This window comes from Paroedura picta, chromosome 3 (assembly GCF_049243985.1).
Source record: "Paroedura picta isolate Pp20150507F chromosome 3, Ppicta_v3.0, whole genome shotgun sequence".
NCBI lineage: Eukaryota > Metazoa > Chordata > Lepidosauria > Squamata > Gekkonidae > Paroedura > Paroedura picta.
In genome coordinates, this window is record NC_135371.1 from 61,590,528 (window position 1) to 61,605,452 (window position 14,925).

Below are 14,925 nucleotides of genomic sequence, written 5' to 3' on the forward strand. Positions count from 1 at the left end.
CAAATATATGCCCCAATCTGGCCATATATGCCAGGAACAGTTGCCTTTTTAAATACCTGCCCTGAGGAAACCCTTGTCCCTATTTTGTCCCTTTTTTGCCTTTTGAGGAAAACTTGGGGTATTTTTTTAAAGTATTTGTTACATGCAGTCATGTTCACTAGAATTGTCATTGTTTGCATTCCAGTTCCCTCCCTTTAGAAGCCTTTCAGTTAGAGGAGGATCCATCTTGAGAGTAGACAGTAAACACTAAAACGCTACTTTGTCTACAGCATGCCATAAGGATGAGGCAATGGCCCTTGGTTTGAGAAAAGTGTCCCTGTTTTCATCAGTGCATTCCTGGAACAGATGCTGGAACTAGAATTGGTTTTGGAGTAATCCGCAGAGCCAGGATTCCTGGGAAGGAGTGGGGAGGGTCTAAGTCCGGTTTGGTTCTGTGTATCCCTAACTCCTTTGTGGGGTTAAGGAATGAGCTTAATTCAGTGTCACACAAAACTGACATAAGCATATGCTGTAAATTTCAACCATTTTGAGGTTGTGCAGCTATTGTTGAAAGTGGCAGAGTGTACACATATTTACTCAGAAGTACAAGTCAGCGTGTTCAGTGCAGCTTACTCCCACATGAGTGTTAGGTTTGATTTCCAGCTTTTTGGAAGCAATAAGGTTTTTCTAACAGGAAATTCTCAGCACCCTTTAAAAGTATACTTGTCATTGCCCTTTGTGGAAAATGATGATGGATAAAAATAATTAAAACACTATTTAAAATAAATAGATAGTGTTGCTGTACCCGTAATCACAGGAGCAATCACTAACTATTGGCTATCAGCAAAGCCTAGCTTATTCTTAGTTGATTTAAAAAAGAAAAACTCATCAGTTTCAGTGCTAATTTTTACCAGTGGCTCCATCAGGAGTAGTTTCTTTCTTTTTAAAAAAATTATTTATTTTGTTTTGATCTTGTGTTCAATCTAAAGCATTAGTTTACACAATCAGGAAAATATCTCCTGGCTACTGTCACCCAATTGTGTTATTGTATGATATTAGTTGCTTAATTCCTAACACCTTTAATGCCTGTTGAAAAGGATTTGCCCTGAGACATACCATGGGAGAAATAAACATTGATGGCATTTAATCAGCCTGTCTCTCAGCGAAGGCTGGCATCAGCAAACAGCCGTTGTGTTCTTTTCATTGATGCACAAACCAGACAACGTGTCCTCAAATCAAATAATCACACTTAGCTGGACTCTCTGCTGTCTTAAGTCTCTAGTCCAATTATGGCAACCTATGATTAAACTGCCTGTCATCAAAAACGTCAGACTTCATCTGCCTGAGGTCTTGGAGAGGAGCAGATCAGGCAGAGTAATGGGCCCATTTACATCCCAAATCTGAAGCATTAGCTACAACGTACAAATGAGCGCTTTAAAGCGAGGATGCCAGATGTTATTTAGTGGCCTCATTTGCATCTGCTGCTCAGGATGGTTTAAAAGGCTATATGCTTATATTTACCTGCCTGGCATGACTCAAAAACCACCCTGCACAACTGAATCTCATCCATGTCCCTATGCGCTGTACGCCAATGGATGTTGACAGCGAGCAGAGAGAGTGGTTTACTTGATAATATTTGGAAACTTATATGTCAAAAACTGTCTTGAATGTCAGTTTTTGCATTCCCCACATCTGTAATGCAAACATAAAATCTACTGCCTTTCATGTACCATGGCTATGGCCATAGCTCTGTGGCAAGGATGGGTAAATTATGGTTCTCCAGATGTCTCTGGACTACTTGAGCCCCTGCTCATGGTAATTGTAGTCCATAGACATCTGGATAGCCACAGTTTGGCTACCCCTGTTCTATGGCTTTCTTCTCTAGTAGAAAACTTGCTAATCACCCATAGGTAAACAGAAACTGCTCATCTGTAAGGGTTGTTCTTCCAGAAAGACTTATATGAAGTCATGCCCTCCCCCCCACCACCACCACCACTACCATTCCTTTCCTCTGGCACCCTGGCAGTCCTACTGGCTTGCCTCCAAAGTTAAGCATGGAGGCCTCCCCTCTCACATATAGTTTCATGCATATTTAGCCTGTTGACAGGCAAAGGAAAGGACTGCTCTGCAGCTTTAGAAGGATTTCCCCTCCAGCTGGCCAACCCATATGCAGGGTTCTTGTTACAGATGCCTCTTCAAAGCAACAGTTAGAGGTCAATAACTGTCTTATTGTATGTGCAGAAGCCGGGGAACAATAGTTTTCCCAGTCTAATTAACCCAAAGTAGAAGCATGTGATCTGTGTATGTGGCATGTGTCCCTTGATTCCCATACCCTCCTCAGTGCCAACTTTAAGTCATTCTGTGTCTCCCACTAGTTCTTGTCTGTCCGCACTTTCTGTGTTTCCCTCTACTCCCTCTGCGAGGCTGTTTTCTCTTTACATCTCTCTTTCCCCCGTATTAAATCATCCGGAAATAATACATTCCCTTAGCGCTCCAGGGCTGAAGCTTTTGCCTGCCACACTTCACCATGGCAACCTGCAGAGAGGGTTAATCGATTTGGAGAAAGGGCGTGTTTCCTTCATGCTGACAGCAAGGGCTGATTGGCACATGCTATCCTTTAACATGCTTACAAAAGACAAACAGGCAGCAAATGTGGCTCTCAGAATGCAGAACTGTTATCATCATTAATTCTCCCATCCCTCCCCCACCCAGCTTTCTTGATTGCTTACATAGCATCCGTGTAGGGATGAAGAGGACAGAATCCCATGCACATCAGTGCAAGGTTCACGCCACCCCTCCCCTCTCTATCTCCAGAACCTTTGTCATTTTCAGCACTCATGGGCTCAGCAGCTTAAATTTTTCTCAAGCTGAAGGAGTTACAAAATGAAGCAAAAACAGCTTGGTCATTATTTAGTTCTGCCCTTGCTTACATCTGTGCAACGCATGAAAAGCAGGACAACTTCAGGTATATAAAAATTCTTTTTTGAAATGTAGATGCAGCATACAAATAGGTTGTCGTAGGTAAGGGCTGAATATGTGCATTTCCTGTTATCTATAAATTCTTAGAAATTTCAGCTGGCTTTCGCTTCCTACTTTGTGAAATTTATGCATGTATAATTGTCATACATGACAGCCTTCACTTAGTTTGCAACTGAATCTACATGCGTTCTTCATAGGAATTAGTTTACTGGCCAGCATGCATAAATGTTTGAAAAATAATGTGGAAATGTCATGACATCCCTTTAAATAATGGGAATGAGACTGAGTTGTATATGAGGGTTTCACTTTATTTTTCTGCATGCACAAAAAGTAATTATGCAATGAGCCACCCATTTGAAAATTCTTAAGGAAATCCACCTGCTCACAACCAGGACCTTGGGTCCTTTGGGAGGCCTTGATGTGTCAAAGCATGGGACCTATAAAGGGGGGAATCGCTTGCTGTCTTCAAAAATCTGCACCTTTGTCAAAGCCAGTCACTGAGGCAGATATTCTGGTTTTGCATGAGGTCACAAGAGAGGTTTATGCCTGAGGGTTATGCTGCCTGATTCAGATGTTTGTGAATTCTTTGTTGTGGGATTGCTTCTTTTGTTGGCCGTACAGTAGCATGCTGAGAGGAAGTTACCATACAATAAGCCACACACTGTGGTGCTATTTCCTCTCTTAGTGGAGAACCTTAATTAGTGGACTGAGCCAATCAATCTGAATAGTAAGTTCCAAATGCCAGATGTTCCCATTAAAAGTGAATACTCGATCCACTCTCAACCCAGCAGCTTCATTAGCATTGCAGTGGTAAACTTTTGATGGCCGGGATTTATATTAAGGTCACATGAATCTATTGTTCTTTGACACACAGGATAACTTTAGTGCTTGAGGAAAGTATTCCAGGAACCATGGACATCCAAAAAACCCAAATAAGTGAGTTCTAGGTAAAATCAAGTCTGAACTCTGCAAGAAGCTAAAATGACTAAACAGAGGCTATTGTAGATTGCTCACACTATGAGCAGACAAGACTCACTTGAAAAGATAATAACACTAGGGAAAGTTGAAAGCAGCAAGAAGAGAGGAGGCATTCCATGAGGTGGATTGGCTCAATCAAAGAAGCTGCAGACATCTGTTGGCAAGACTTGAGCAAGGCCGTTAATGATAGGACACCTTTTTTAGCATGGAGCATTTGTCTTCGTAATTATCAAATTTTTGTCCACATAATTGTTTCCAGCCATTCTGGGCCATTCTACACAATGGGCAATGTTGCTAAATCTGAGTGCTATTGAAAAGCGCTGCAATCAAAAGCGGCAGGTCTCGGTAACGCACACAGCCGTTTCTATCGGAAAAAAGGTTCTCCCATTAGCGCTGTTCTCGTAACGCACAGGTTTTCGGTCTCACTGAAATCGCAACAAAGGAGGCAATATTTTTCCGCACTTCCTCCCACCCCTGGCCGTCAATCAAATAGAACAGCCAATTAACTGTTGTGTTCCTGCTTCCCTTTAAAAACTGTTTTTAAAAAACTGAAAACACCTTTTTTGCTGGCGTAGGAGCTGGCACTTAATAGTTTACATGCTCTTAAAGTAAAAAAAAAAATCTCCCCCAATTCTATTTCTGCTGAAATTATGGGCAGTGTCAAACAGGGGGCTGTATTGTGCTTGGAAACTTTACAGACAATTGCTTGTGAGGGATTTCAGCCAAAGAAGCATCGCTTATTCCTTGCTTTTGCCGGTTTAAGGGGGGGGGAAATGGCAATTGCGATGCCGGAAGCTCGGGTGCGAGAGCTTAGAGAGGGACATGCTTGCTATCGCTATACTGAGAATGCACATGTCTTTTTCAGATTTGTTGCAGGTTGTTCTCAAGAGTCTAGCAGTTTTTTTAAGGGGGAATCCACTTTTGTGGATTCCCCGAAAAGCTCTACAACGAAGCGATTTTGCGGGAGTGTTGCAGATTGTGTACGACGTCGTGAATAATGAAAAATAAATAGCGTTACACAATGGTAACATTTCAGCAACATTAACGCTGTGCGGAATGGCCCTGTATTTTCTAGGAAGATGTTGCCTTCTCATCTTGACCATAATGGGTTGCATCCAATCAACCACCAACACTCTTGAGTTAGATCCAGCACAAATGTCCTTTTGCACTGGAGCTCTTACACAGAAACAGAAGAAAAAGATTGCACAAACCCACTGTATCCTTATTCGTACTTCCACATACTCTTGTTGCAAGCAGCTTCTGGATACTATAATATATAAGAAAGTGGAAGGCTCGGTGTTACACATCTTGGGTAAGTGGTAGTTGTTTAACACAGCCGTGACCCCTGGAAGTATGTGGCCTGTATAAAAAGACATGAAAGTTGGCAAGCTGCAAGGGGGAGGAGACATATATTGAAGCCATCGCCTCCCTGCCTCTTCTGTTCATGGCAGTTCACTTGCAGAAATTCTGTTTCAAACAGTGTCATTTTCTACTTGATTGGTTGGATGTAACCCTTTTACATTCTCTTTTATGGGATCCCAACTTCTTCACACATGTTATTTTAGACAATAATCCAGGGAGTTAGAACCCTCCAATCCCCTCACAGCTGGTCAAGAATTGACCAGCGGCAAGGATTATACACGTATGAGATACATGCACTGAAGTGCTCAGTGGCTGTGGTTTGGGAGGGGGAGTAAGGATTGAATGTGCTTCCTAAAAGCACTTAGATTGAGTTAGATTGACAACTGTATGATATCATTAAGATGAAAGTACACCTGCCGACTCATTGATCCTTTTCCTTGAAAGTGATAAAAGGTGAACACATTATTAACATTTGACAAAGCCAATGTGGACAGATGGTGTTAACTCACATGCTACCAATAGCCCTATTTTACAGGAATAAGGGATTACACAGATTCAGTTGGTCCAAAACACTTCACACATTCAGACCAACCTGGTAATTGTTAGGAGACTGCTAAAAATGACTAGAATTTTGAAGAATAATAGGTGGTTAATATGCATAACATATGCACTTGATTTAGCGATGTACTTGTGCAAGATGTTGTACAACACCAAGCATGTTCTCCCTGTATATTATAGTGCCCAGATACTGATTGCACAAAGTTTTGGGTAAACAAACACACAAATGAAGATACAATAAGTTCAGCAGTGGAAGTATCTACTGCAGTCTTTTTCTTGCATTTCCATTTGTGCAAGAACTTTAGCACAATCAGAAACTTTGTGCAGGGTAAAACCCTTGAGATCATATGTCCTCTACAGATGAATACCTGCTTCTTTTTATCTTTTTTATTCCATCCAGGAATACCTGGACGTTCTAGGAAGACCCATGGTCCTAGCAGGAAACAGGGCAAAGCAAGTTCAGTGGACCAATGTCTATCAAGATGCTTTGGTAAGAAAAATGGCTTATTATTTATTCTTTTTAAAAAATCTGTTTATATCCCCAAGTCTCTGTGATGGTCTTAACAAACCAGTAAAATTCAATAAATCTTTAAAAACTTAGTGAAATCCAGTTCAATAAAATACCAGATTAATATTTGGATTAGATAATGCCATAACAAACCAGCTGCAACAAGAAACCAACAGCAATAATAAATAGTTAATAATTGTTAGACAATTATCTTCTCCACTAAGAACCAAAAATGACAAGTGGAGGAGACTTATATGACAACAAGCCTAAGCTAAGGAAAATACCAGCAGTCCATAAATGTCTATGCCATGCTTTCTCAACAAGGATTTCATGAAACCCTGGGATTTCTTGATGGCCCTGAGAGGGTTTCCCGAATGGGTGAAAGTTAATTATTTTTAATATATTTTTTAAAATAGGTTAAACATTTATCAGGTGATATGACCATGTATAGCCATGTTGACCCCCTTCCCAAAACAGCCAATGATAGACCTGGAGGAAGTGGGGAGAGGCCCCGGGTGGGCGTATACACAACTATGTTTCCCAACCATATTCTGCATGATTGCACCACTTTGGGGGGTTTCTCAAAGCCTGAAGAATGTTTCAGGGGTTTCTCAATGGTAAAAAAGTTGAGAAAGGTTGGCCTAGGCAAATTAAACAGTTTTTATCTGATGCTGAACATATAACAGATTTGGCACAGGGTAATACGTTATGCAGAAGGCATTCTACAAACAAGATATCTCAGAGTCTTTGAATTGGCACCTAGCCTTGAAGACAGAAGCCCCAAGAGGCAGGCCATCTCAGAAGAATGTCATAACTGTTAAGCATGGTCATATAGAATGCATTCATCCAAGACTGTGAGGATTTAGAGATAAGAACCAACACTATACATTGAATTCAGAAACAGATTGTTAACTACTGGAGTTCTTTCCATCCTGGGAAGACAAGTAGCCTTGCTGCTACATTTTGAACTAACTGAAGTTTTCAAGCTATCCTCAAAAGGCATGGAGTGCATTGCAATAATCTAACCTGGAATGCATCACTGTAGTTAAATCACTCTTTCCAAAGAAAGGCCACAGCTGGTATACCAGCTGACGCTGGTTAAAGGTAGTTTGGATGAGACTGAAATATTCATTTGCACAGATTTTGCAGTACTCTGGTGCTGTGGACTTGCTTTTTTGAGGAGTGTGTAATCCTATCCGAAGTAGAATGAACCCCAGTTTCTTGATTGAGACTACTACTCTGAATCAACAGCTCCTCTGATTATGGCCTTCATGTAGCCCATTACCACCTCCCAGCACATGTTTACAGTGTTCACTGTCTCATTTTAACTGGGCTGAAAATGAGAAGAGTGGAGTGTCATCAGCATATTTCACTTCAAATTGCCAGATGACTTCCTCTGGTGGTTTCATATAGATATTACAAAGTATGGAAGGAAAGATGGAATCTTGTAGGACCAAATAGCATACATGTCAAAGAGATGAATAGCAATTCTTGATGGTTGTGGACTGGGCCCAGAAGTACGCAGCAGTAAGAAGAAAGAGCAGCCACTGAGGAGCAGCAAATGCAGCTGTCTCTAGGGTGGCAAGTAAAGGAAAGAAATATTACATGAATTATCTTTGTGCATTTTGTCAACCTAAGAAGAGGGGTCACTGCAGCTCTCTTGCTGGAGAACCACCAAATCTGGCACCCTGATGCAGAGTCGTGTACAAGATGATAGTCATGCTTTCAGGATCAACATATAGGCCCCTGTATAAGCAAGTGAATGTCATGAAGCACCCAGAGGAACCATTACACCTGGCACATTTAGAACAGAATGCCTTAGTGCAGTTTGGTTTTCCTCATGCTAGGTTCATGACCAAACTTTGACAAAGCTAATAGCTGCTTCGAGTGCAACCTCTTTCCACACACCGAGCAGGCTGTCTAGATTGCATCTTGAATCAGCAGGATGTCAACAGTGTAACAGAAGCAGTCAGCTGTGCATCCCAAGACATCCATTCATCACCAGTCTTTTGCTAGTGAGATTCCAGAATGGATCTGTTCTCCAAATTCCTTCAGGAAGCAAGCTCTGCCAGCTCAGAGCTGCAGTGCAACGTATGCATAAATGATGCTGTTGCGCCACCTGAAGCAGCAGGGCTTCAACATTCTTCTTGCATATGATCGTATTTTTTCTGCTGTCATCTCTTTTCAACAGGGCTTGGGCTTGGTGGTGACAGGCACTTTGCCTGTGTTCAACCTCACTGAAGGCGGTGGTGACAGGAAGGTATGTTTTCAACTTGCAAGGTATTCCCTGTATTAAAACCAGAGATCCACAATTGTTAATGAAGTTAGCTGGCTATGAAGAAATATGTTTGTGTCAAAGAGAATGTGAGTAGGGTGTATACAAGGGCTTTTTTAAAAAATAAGGCATTCTGGACAGCTGTAAACAGAAAAGGTTATTTTTGTGTGTTGTGCAATTAATGCCAAATTTGTCTGATTTTGGTTTATGCAAAATGGGTAAGCATGATGCAAGACAGCATATTGATAGAGGATTTTTATGGAGAAAACAGCTGTCAAGACTAGCAGCCAATCATAATTTTGTCTTAAATTTACTGGGGTTTTTTGTATCACAAAATCAATCTAGCATTTGTTTTGTGACACGTAAAGGAACCTGAAGTTAGGAACAGCAGCAGGAGAACAAATAAGAGATTAACCAGTTCCAGAAAGGACCATATGTACATAAGCCACACTCTTGAAAGACAAAGAATTTTACCTGGCTATATGTATCAAATGTGAACATTTGGAGGATGAGCAGAGCATCTCTCTTAAAACGTTCTCATTTCAAGGATTACTTGCTTGGACTGTCATACCAATTGAGAAAATAGGAATAGCTTCTTCTTCTTCAAGCCAAGCAGTCAGAGAGTGAAACTGTTATTTATGGAACATTCAAAGACCCTATAAGTATAAAGTAGTCTTACATGGGCACAAATTAGTTATGTGGGTCATTATACTAGAGTCCTGTGGATCAGTGGTCCCCAACCTGGGCGTGGCCCAGCCCTGATTCCCTCTCCCCGCCCTCCCGCAGTAAGAAGCTTCCCGGGCCGCAAGCTTGCGGCCTGGGAAGTTTTTTACTGCGGGGGGGGGGCGGGGAGAGGGAGCCGCGGCCCGGCACCATGGCCTTTGCGGCCCGGCACCGGGCCGCGGCCCGCAGGTTGGGGACCACTGCTGTGGATGATCTGGAAACTCCCTGTGCTGCAGCACTGTCAAAGCTAAGCAGAGATGGACCTAATCAGTGTCTCAATGTGAGAATAGAGAGAGCAATCAGCTATACAAAGGAAGAGCAGGAAATAATAAAAATAACAAGGGCAATTCGTCCATCATACATATTTGAATGGGATTTTTCACACTTTATAGTGACAGCTGAATTTCAGGCTAAGCACATGCCACTAAATAGATCACAAATGCCTCTCTTTTCCCCAGTGAGTAGAATCCCAGCAGTCTGCCTCATCTGCCTTATGCTCCCACTTTTGTGTTTGTTTAGATTTATTGGCTGTAATAGACCTGCCATGGCATTTCATGTCAGCTTGTTTTTAAGCAGGCAATGATCTGTTTCCCAACTAGGTAAGCGACAAGGCCAAAGACCAAGCCATTTGTTCTCTGGGGAGCCTGGTTATCGCCTCATAAAGCAGCATGGCAGCTCCATTGCAACAATTATCCCATGCTGTGTATTTTAACAGTTGATATGGTGGTTGGTTGCAGGTGCAGGTACTGGTGACTCTAAAAGGAGGGATCTATGTCTCTCAAAGAAACACCACAAGGAGGAGAGGACAGGTCATGTGAAGGCCCTTGTTCTCCCCCCTGCCTCATGGCTCCTGAGGCTAGTTGATTCTGGACTGCCTTGCAGGGGACCATATCATGAAGCATACAGGCCTTTTGAACAGCCTTACTGAGATGTGGGGGCTGAATATATCTCATACTCCATGTGTGGTCTACAACCCCTTTTGTGCTGGGCCAATGTACTGACGGCCAGTATAGTAACAAATACTGGTTTCATTCTTCAGGGCAGAAAATGAGCATTCAGCCCACAGATTTCTCTGGCTCTCTAAAGGAATGTTTGAGTGCTGAGGTTACAACAGTTTTGCACTCATATCATGGTCTCTGACATCCATCACAGTACATAAGCATATAGTGTTGTGTACTGTGTACTGTGAAGGACGTAGATAAAATTGAAAATTAAAATTGAAAGGGTACAGAGGAGAGCGACGAAGATGATCTGGGGCCAAGGGACCAAGCCCTATGAAGATAGGTTGAGGGACCTGGGAATGTTCAGCCTGGAGAAAAGGAGGTTGAGAGGGGACATGATAGCCCTCTCTAAGTATTTGAAAGTTTGTCACTTGGAGGAGGGCAGGATGCTGTTTCTGTTGGCTGCAGAGGAAAGGATGTGCAATAATGGGTTTAAACTTCAACGATATAGGCTAGATATCAGGAAAAAGTTTTCACAGTCAGAGTAGTTCAGCAGTGGAATAGGCTGCCTTAAGGAGGTGGCAGTCTTCAAGCAAAGGTTGGATACACACTTTTCTTGGATGCTTTAGGATGCTTAGGGCTGATCCTGCGTTGAGCAGGGGGTTGGACTAGATGGCCTGTATGGCCCCTTCCAACTCTAGGATTCTAGGATTCTAGGGTGAAGCTTAAGCCTGCAGCAGGCTTCCCCTGCTTACCTACATGTCAAGATGACTTTATACTCCATCCCTTGAGGAACATCAGGCTGACATCACACAGGTCATGCTGGTTTCAAATCAAAATTGAACTTAATCTCTGAGAATTTGAAAACCTAATTTCATAGTAGCAACTGAAAGCTAGAAAGCAGCAACCAATTCCAGAATCAGTTTTAGGCAAAGGTGTTGACTACCATAGTAACTAGATGGGCCTAATTTGGATAATAGAATCATAGAATAATAGAGTTGGAAGAGACCTCATGGGTCATCTAGTCCAACCCACTGCACTATGCAGGACACTCACATCCCTATTGCTCATCCACTGTAACCTGCCACCCCCTTAAGCCTTCACAAAATCAGCCTCTCTGTCAGATGGCTATCCAGCCTCTGATTAAAAATTTCCAAAGTTGGAGAACCCACCACTTCCCAAGGAAGCCTGCTCCACTGAGAAACTGCTCTAACTGTCAGGAACTTCTTCCTGATGTTTAGAAGGAATTTCTTTTGAATTAATTTCATCCCATTGGTTCTGGTCTGTTCCTCCAGGGCAAGAGAGAACAATTCTGCTCCATCCTCTATATCAGTGGTCCCCAACCTTTTTATCACTGGGGAGCAGTCAACACTTGACAATTTTACTGAGGCCGGGGGGGGGTAGTCTTTTGCCGAGGAATATCGCAACCAGCGCCTGAGCCCCTGCTCCACTTGGTTTCCCGCCAGCACCCCTGAATTCCTGCCAGCAGCAGCTGCGCAGTGCCATGCCAAGGGGGAGCCCCAGCCATGGCGGTCGCTGGAGTGCACCAAAGGTGAGCTGGCGGCAGAGTGGCAAGGCAGCCCCCGAAGCAGCAGCCAGGGAAGAGGACAAGGAGGAGCCGTGGCCCAGTACCGACTGATCCATGAAACGCTACCAGTCTGTAGACCAGGGGTTGGGGACTACTGCTCTATATGGCAGCCTTTTAAATACTTGAAGATGGTTATCAGATCCCCTCTCAGTCATCTCCTCTCCAGGCTAAACAGACCCAGCTCCCCTAACCTTAATTCATATGTCTTGGTCTCCAAACTCCTCACCATCTTTGTTGTCCTCCTCTGGACACTCCAGTTTGTCTACATCTCTCTTTAACTGGGGTGCCCAAAACTGAACACAGTACTTCAAGTGAGGCCAAACCAGAGCAGAGTAAAGCGGTATCATCACCTCCCATGATCTGGACACAATACTCCATTTGATACAGCCCCAAATCACATTTGCCTTTTTAGCCACTGAGTCACACTGCTGACTCATGTTCAATGTATGGTCTACTAAGACTCCTAGATCCTTTTCGCACATGCTACCACCGCCTGTCAAGTGCTGAAAAAACTCACAACAAAACTTCTATGAAAAGAAAGCTTTAATGGAAGTTAACTCTAGTCACTATAACCAAAGAAGTCAAATTTGCCAGCCGGCAGAACTACAAGCACTTATCAATACAATTATCCCGCCCAAATCTTGAGGGTTCCCAAGGGAGGGGAGCCCCCTCTCCCAGGTGCCATACCAGGCTTCCTGCCAGAGGTGTAGAAATTTGCGCGGCCTTGAGGCAGCCGGCACTGACTTGTTGATAAAGCCTTTCGCAGGCTTGCCCAGGGGATACCTTTACCTTTACCTATACCTGCTTAATATACTTTTATTAATTCTCTGTTCTTCCAGAATACAACCTTCCTAAATTTCTGGGGTTTTCTTTACCCTCTGTTTGCCTAATTTCAATAAGATGGGGAAATATGATACAGAGAAAAGATATATCTTTGTTCATATAATAGTCAGTATACAACATAAGTTGATTTATTTCTATGAGTATGCATATAGTCTTTTACCATGCCATTGGAATATTTGATTTGGAAAGACTGCAGAATCCAGGTGTGCGTTGCAGAGTTGTTAACATTTTGTTATAATTATAGTTATTTTGCTAAAGAAAATAAGGTGCAATTAAGGTACAAATAATACCATGATGACAAAGGAATGAGTGATACTTCATCCAGAATTCATAAAATGTTTCATGGTGGGAGGTAGAACAGAGGGTGATATATATATTGCTCTCTTCAATTTGGGGTCCTCCTTTTATTCATTGCAACAAGGAAAATACTTTTGTACTTTTTCTGTATGGTTATGTCCATCCTTCTCTCTAGAACAGGGAACACACAAAAAAATTGTTGTTTTATGTCTTTGCAGAACCAGCTCATCCTCGGGGTTGTGGGGATTGATGTAGCTCTGGATGATATCAAGAAACTGACACCACAGTATAATGTGAGTGAGAAATAGATGCCTTTACAACCTCCAGATTTATGAAACAAGCAGTCAAACTCAAAAAAGCAGGCAGGGAAGAGAGAATTATCTCAGAGAATTACCATTAGATTGACTGGTACATAGAATTTCCTCTTTTTAATGCTCACTCCCCACAAATAATCTTGCATTGAAAGGATGAGAAACAATGTACCGATCTGCCAATGTTATTGTTCTTTTTTAAGAAAAAAGAATGAACTTAATTACTTCCTTTACTCCAGCTCTAAATAATCTTCAGCTGTCTCCTATTAGCACTTATTGGGAGCAAACCAAAACTTCTCTGAAGTAAGCCCCATTTTATTTGGTGGGGTTTATTCCCAGGAAAACATTTTTAGGATTGCAGCCATAACCTCTTCAGTAGGAATTGTAGTATAAATCCTTTCCTTCTGATTCTGTGCATGCATTATTTAAGTATGGAAGGAAAAGGCATAAAGGTCTCTAGAGACAGGGTCGGATCCAGTGGTAGATAACCATTAACATATTTTTGCGGAATCCATGCTCCCACTGCAGATCCATGCTGTTCCAGGGGGTTGCCAGTCCCCCAAGAGCAGCATTTCAGGAGCCTGCTGGGCCCTGGTATGATCCACTATCTGTAGCACGTGAACTTGGGTGTAACTTAATTCTTTCCTTTTGAGTTCTGATTTGTTTTTCTCTAGAAAGACTTTCTCTTTTTGTCTTCCATACAGTTAGGGGCTAATGGCTACGTATTTGCTATTGATCTGAATGGATACGTATTGCTACACCCAAATCTGCGACCAAAGGTAAGAAGTGTTTTCTCCTCCTTCATTTCCACCCAACATTCTTTTTAAAAACTGAGTGCATTTAGGCTTAGCATTTATCCACCACAAAATAAACAAGGGATTGTCTGCCATCTGCCAGCAACTGCTATCATGTGCCGCTAAGAAAATATTCATAATCAGTGGGGGGGGGGGATAGGAGAGGAGCTGTGACTCTGTAGTGGATTACATATGGGGCATGCAGAAACACTGAGGCTCAGTTCCTGACATCTTAATTTCAATGATTAAGTTGAAGTTACTGGGAAAGGCTGGAGGATTGCTGCTAGTTAGAATAGACATGAGTGAGCAGACACCCACACTTCCAGACAGGACGCTCCCCCTTCTCCCCATGCTAGCGCCAGTTGTATTTACAGCCACAACGGGCTATACTTCTAGTAAATAAATAATTCTGTAGACATCATCGTTCCCTATTTAGCCACAAAATGAACACAGTATCTGAAAGCATCCAGTATCTGTCCTTGTATCAGAGTCAGTGATTTTTATTATTGACCAGCAACCAACAATTAGCCTAATTATTTTAATCAGTGTGTGATGCTCAGCCAGATTAGTGTCTGGAACAGAGCTGGGTCTTCCCTGAGGGATGGAGCCAGCCCCTGACTTACCTACAGTGCTACACTAGGCCAGCAGCCCCAGGACTGTGTTTCAGTAACTTTGGGGCATATCAGACACAGCTGCAACAGATCCCAAAGATAGCCCACATCTTCTAGGTTGTGAGGTGGGCTCAACTTCCTTTGATGTGGATAGCTCCTTAAAGGGGCTGGTGACTGG

The 14,925-nt window shown here is 42.6% G+C and overlaps 1 protein-coding gene across 4 annotated transcripts in view; it reads left to right on the plus strand.

The window, feature by feature from the left end:
* The window catches only part of CACNA2D2 (calcium voltage-gated channel auxiliary subunit alpha2delta 2), an 861,961-nt gene that overhangs the window by 782,671 nt on the left and 64,365 nt on the right, over positions 1 to 14,925 (plus strand). For all 4 annotated transcript variants that reach the window (XM_077325943.1, XM_077325945.1, XM_077325944.1 and 1 more), the window contains 4 exons: positions 6,257 to 6,346; positions 8,556 to 8,624; positions 13,250 to 13,324; positions 14,047 to 14,121. In XM_077325943.1, coding sequence (XP_077182058.1) covers positions 6,257 to 6,346; positions 8,556 to 8,624; positions 13,250 to 13,324; positions 14,047 to 14,121 — 309 coding nt within the window. The remainder of the gene's footprint in view (positions 1 to 6,256; positions 6,347 to 8,555; positions 8,625 to 13,249; positions 13,325 to 14,046; positions 14,122 to 14,925) is intronic.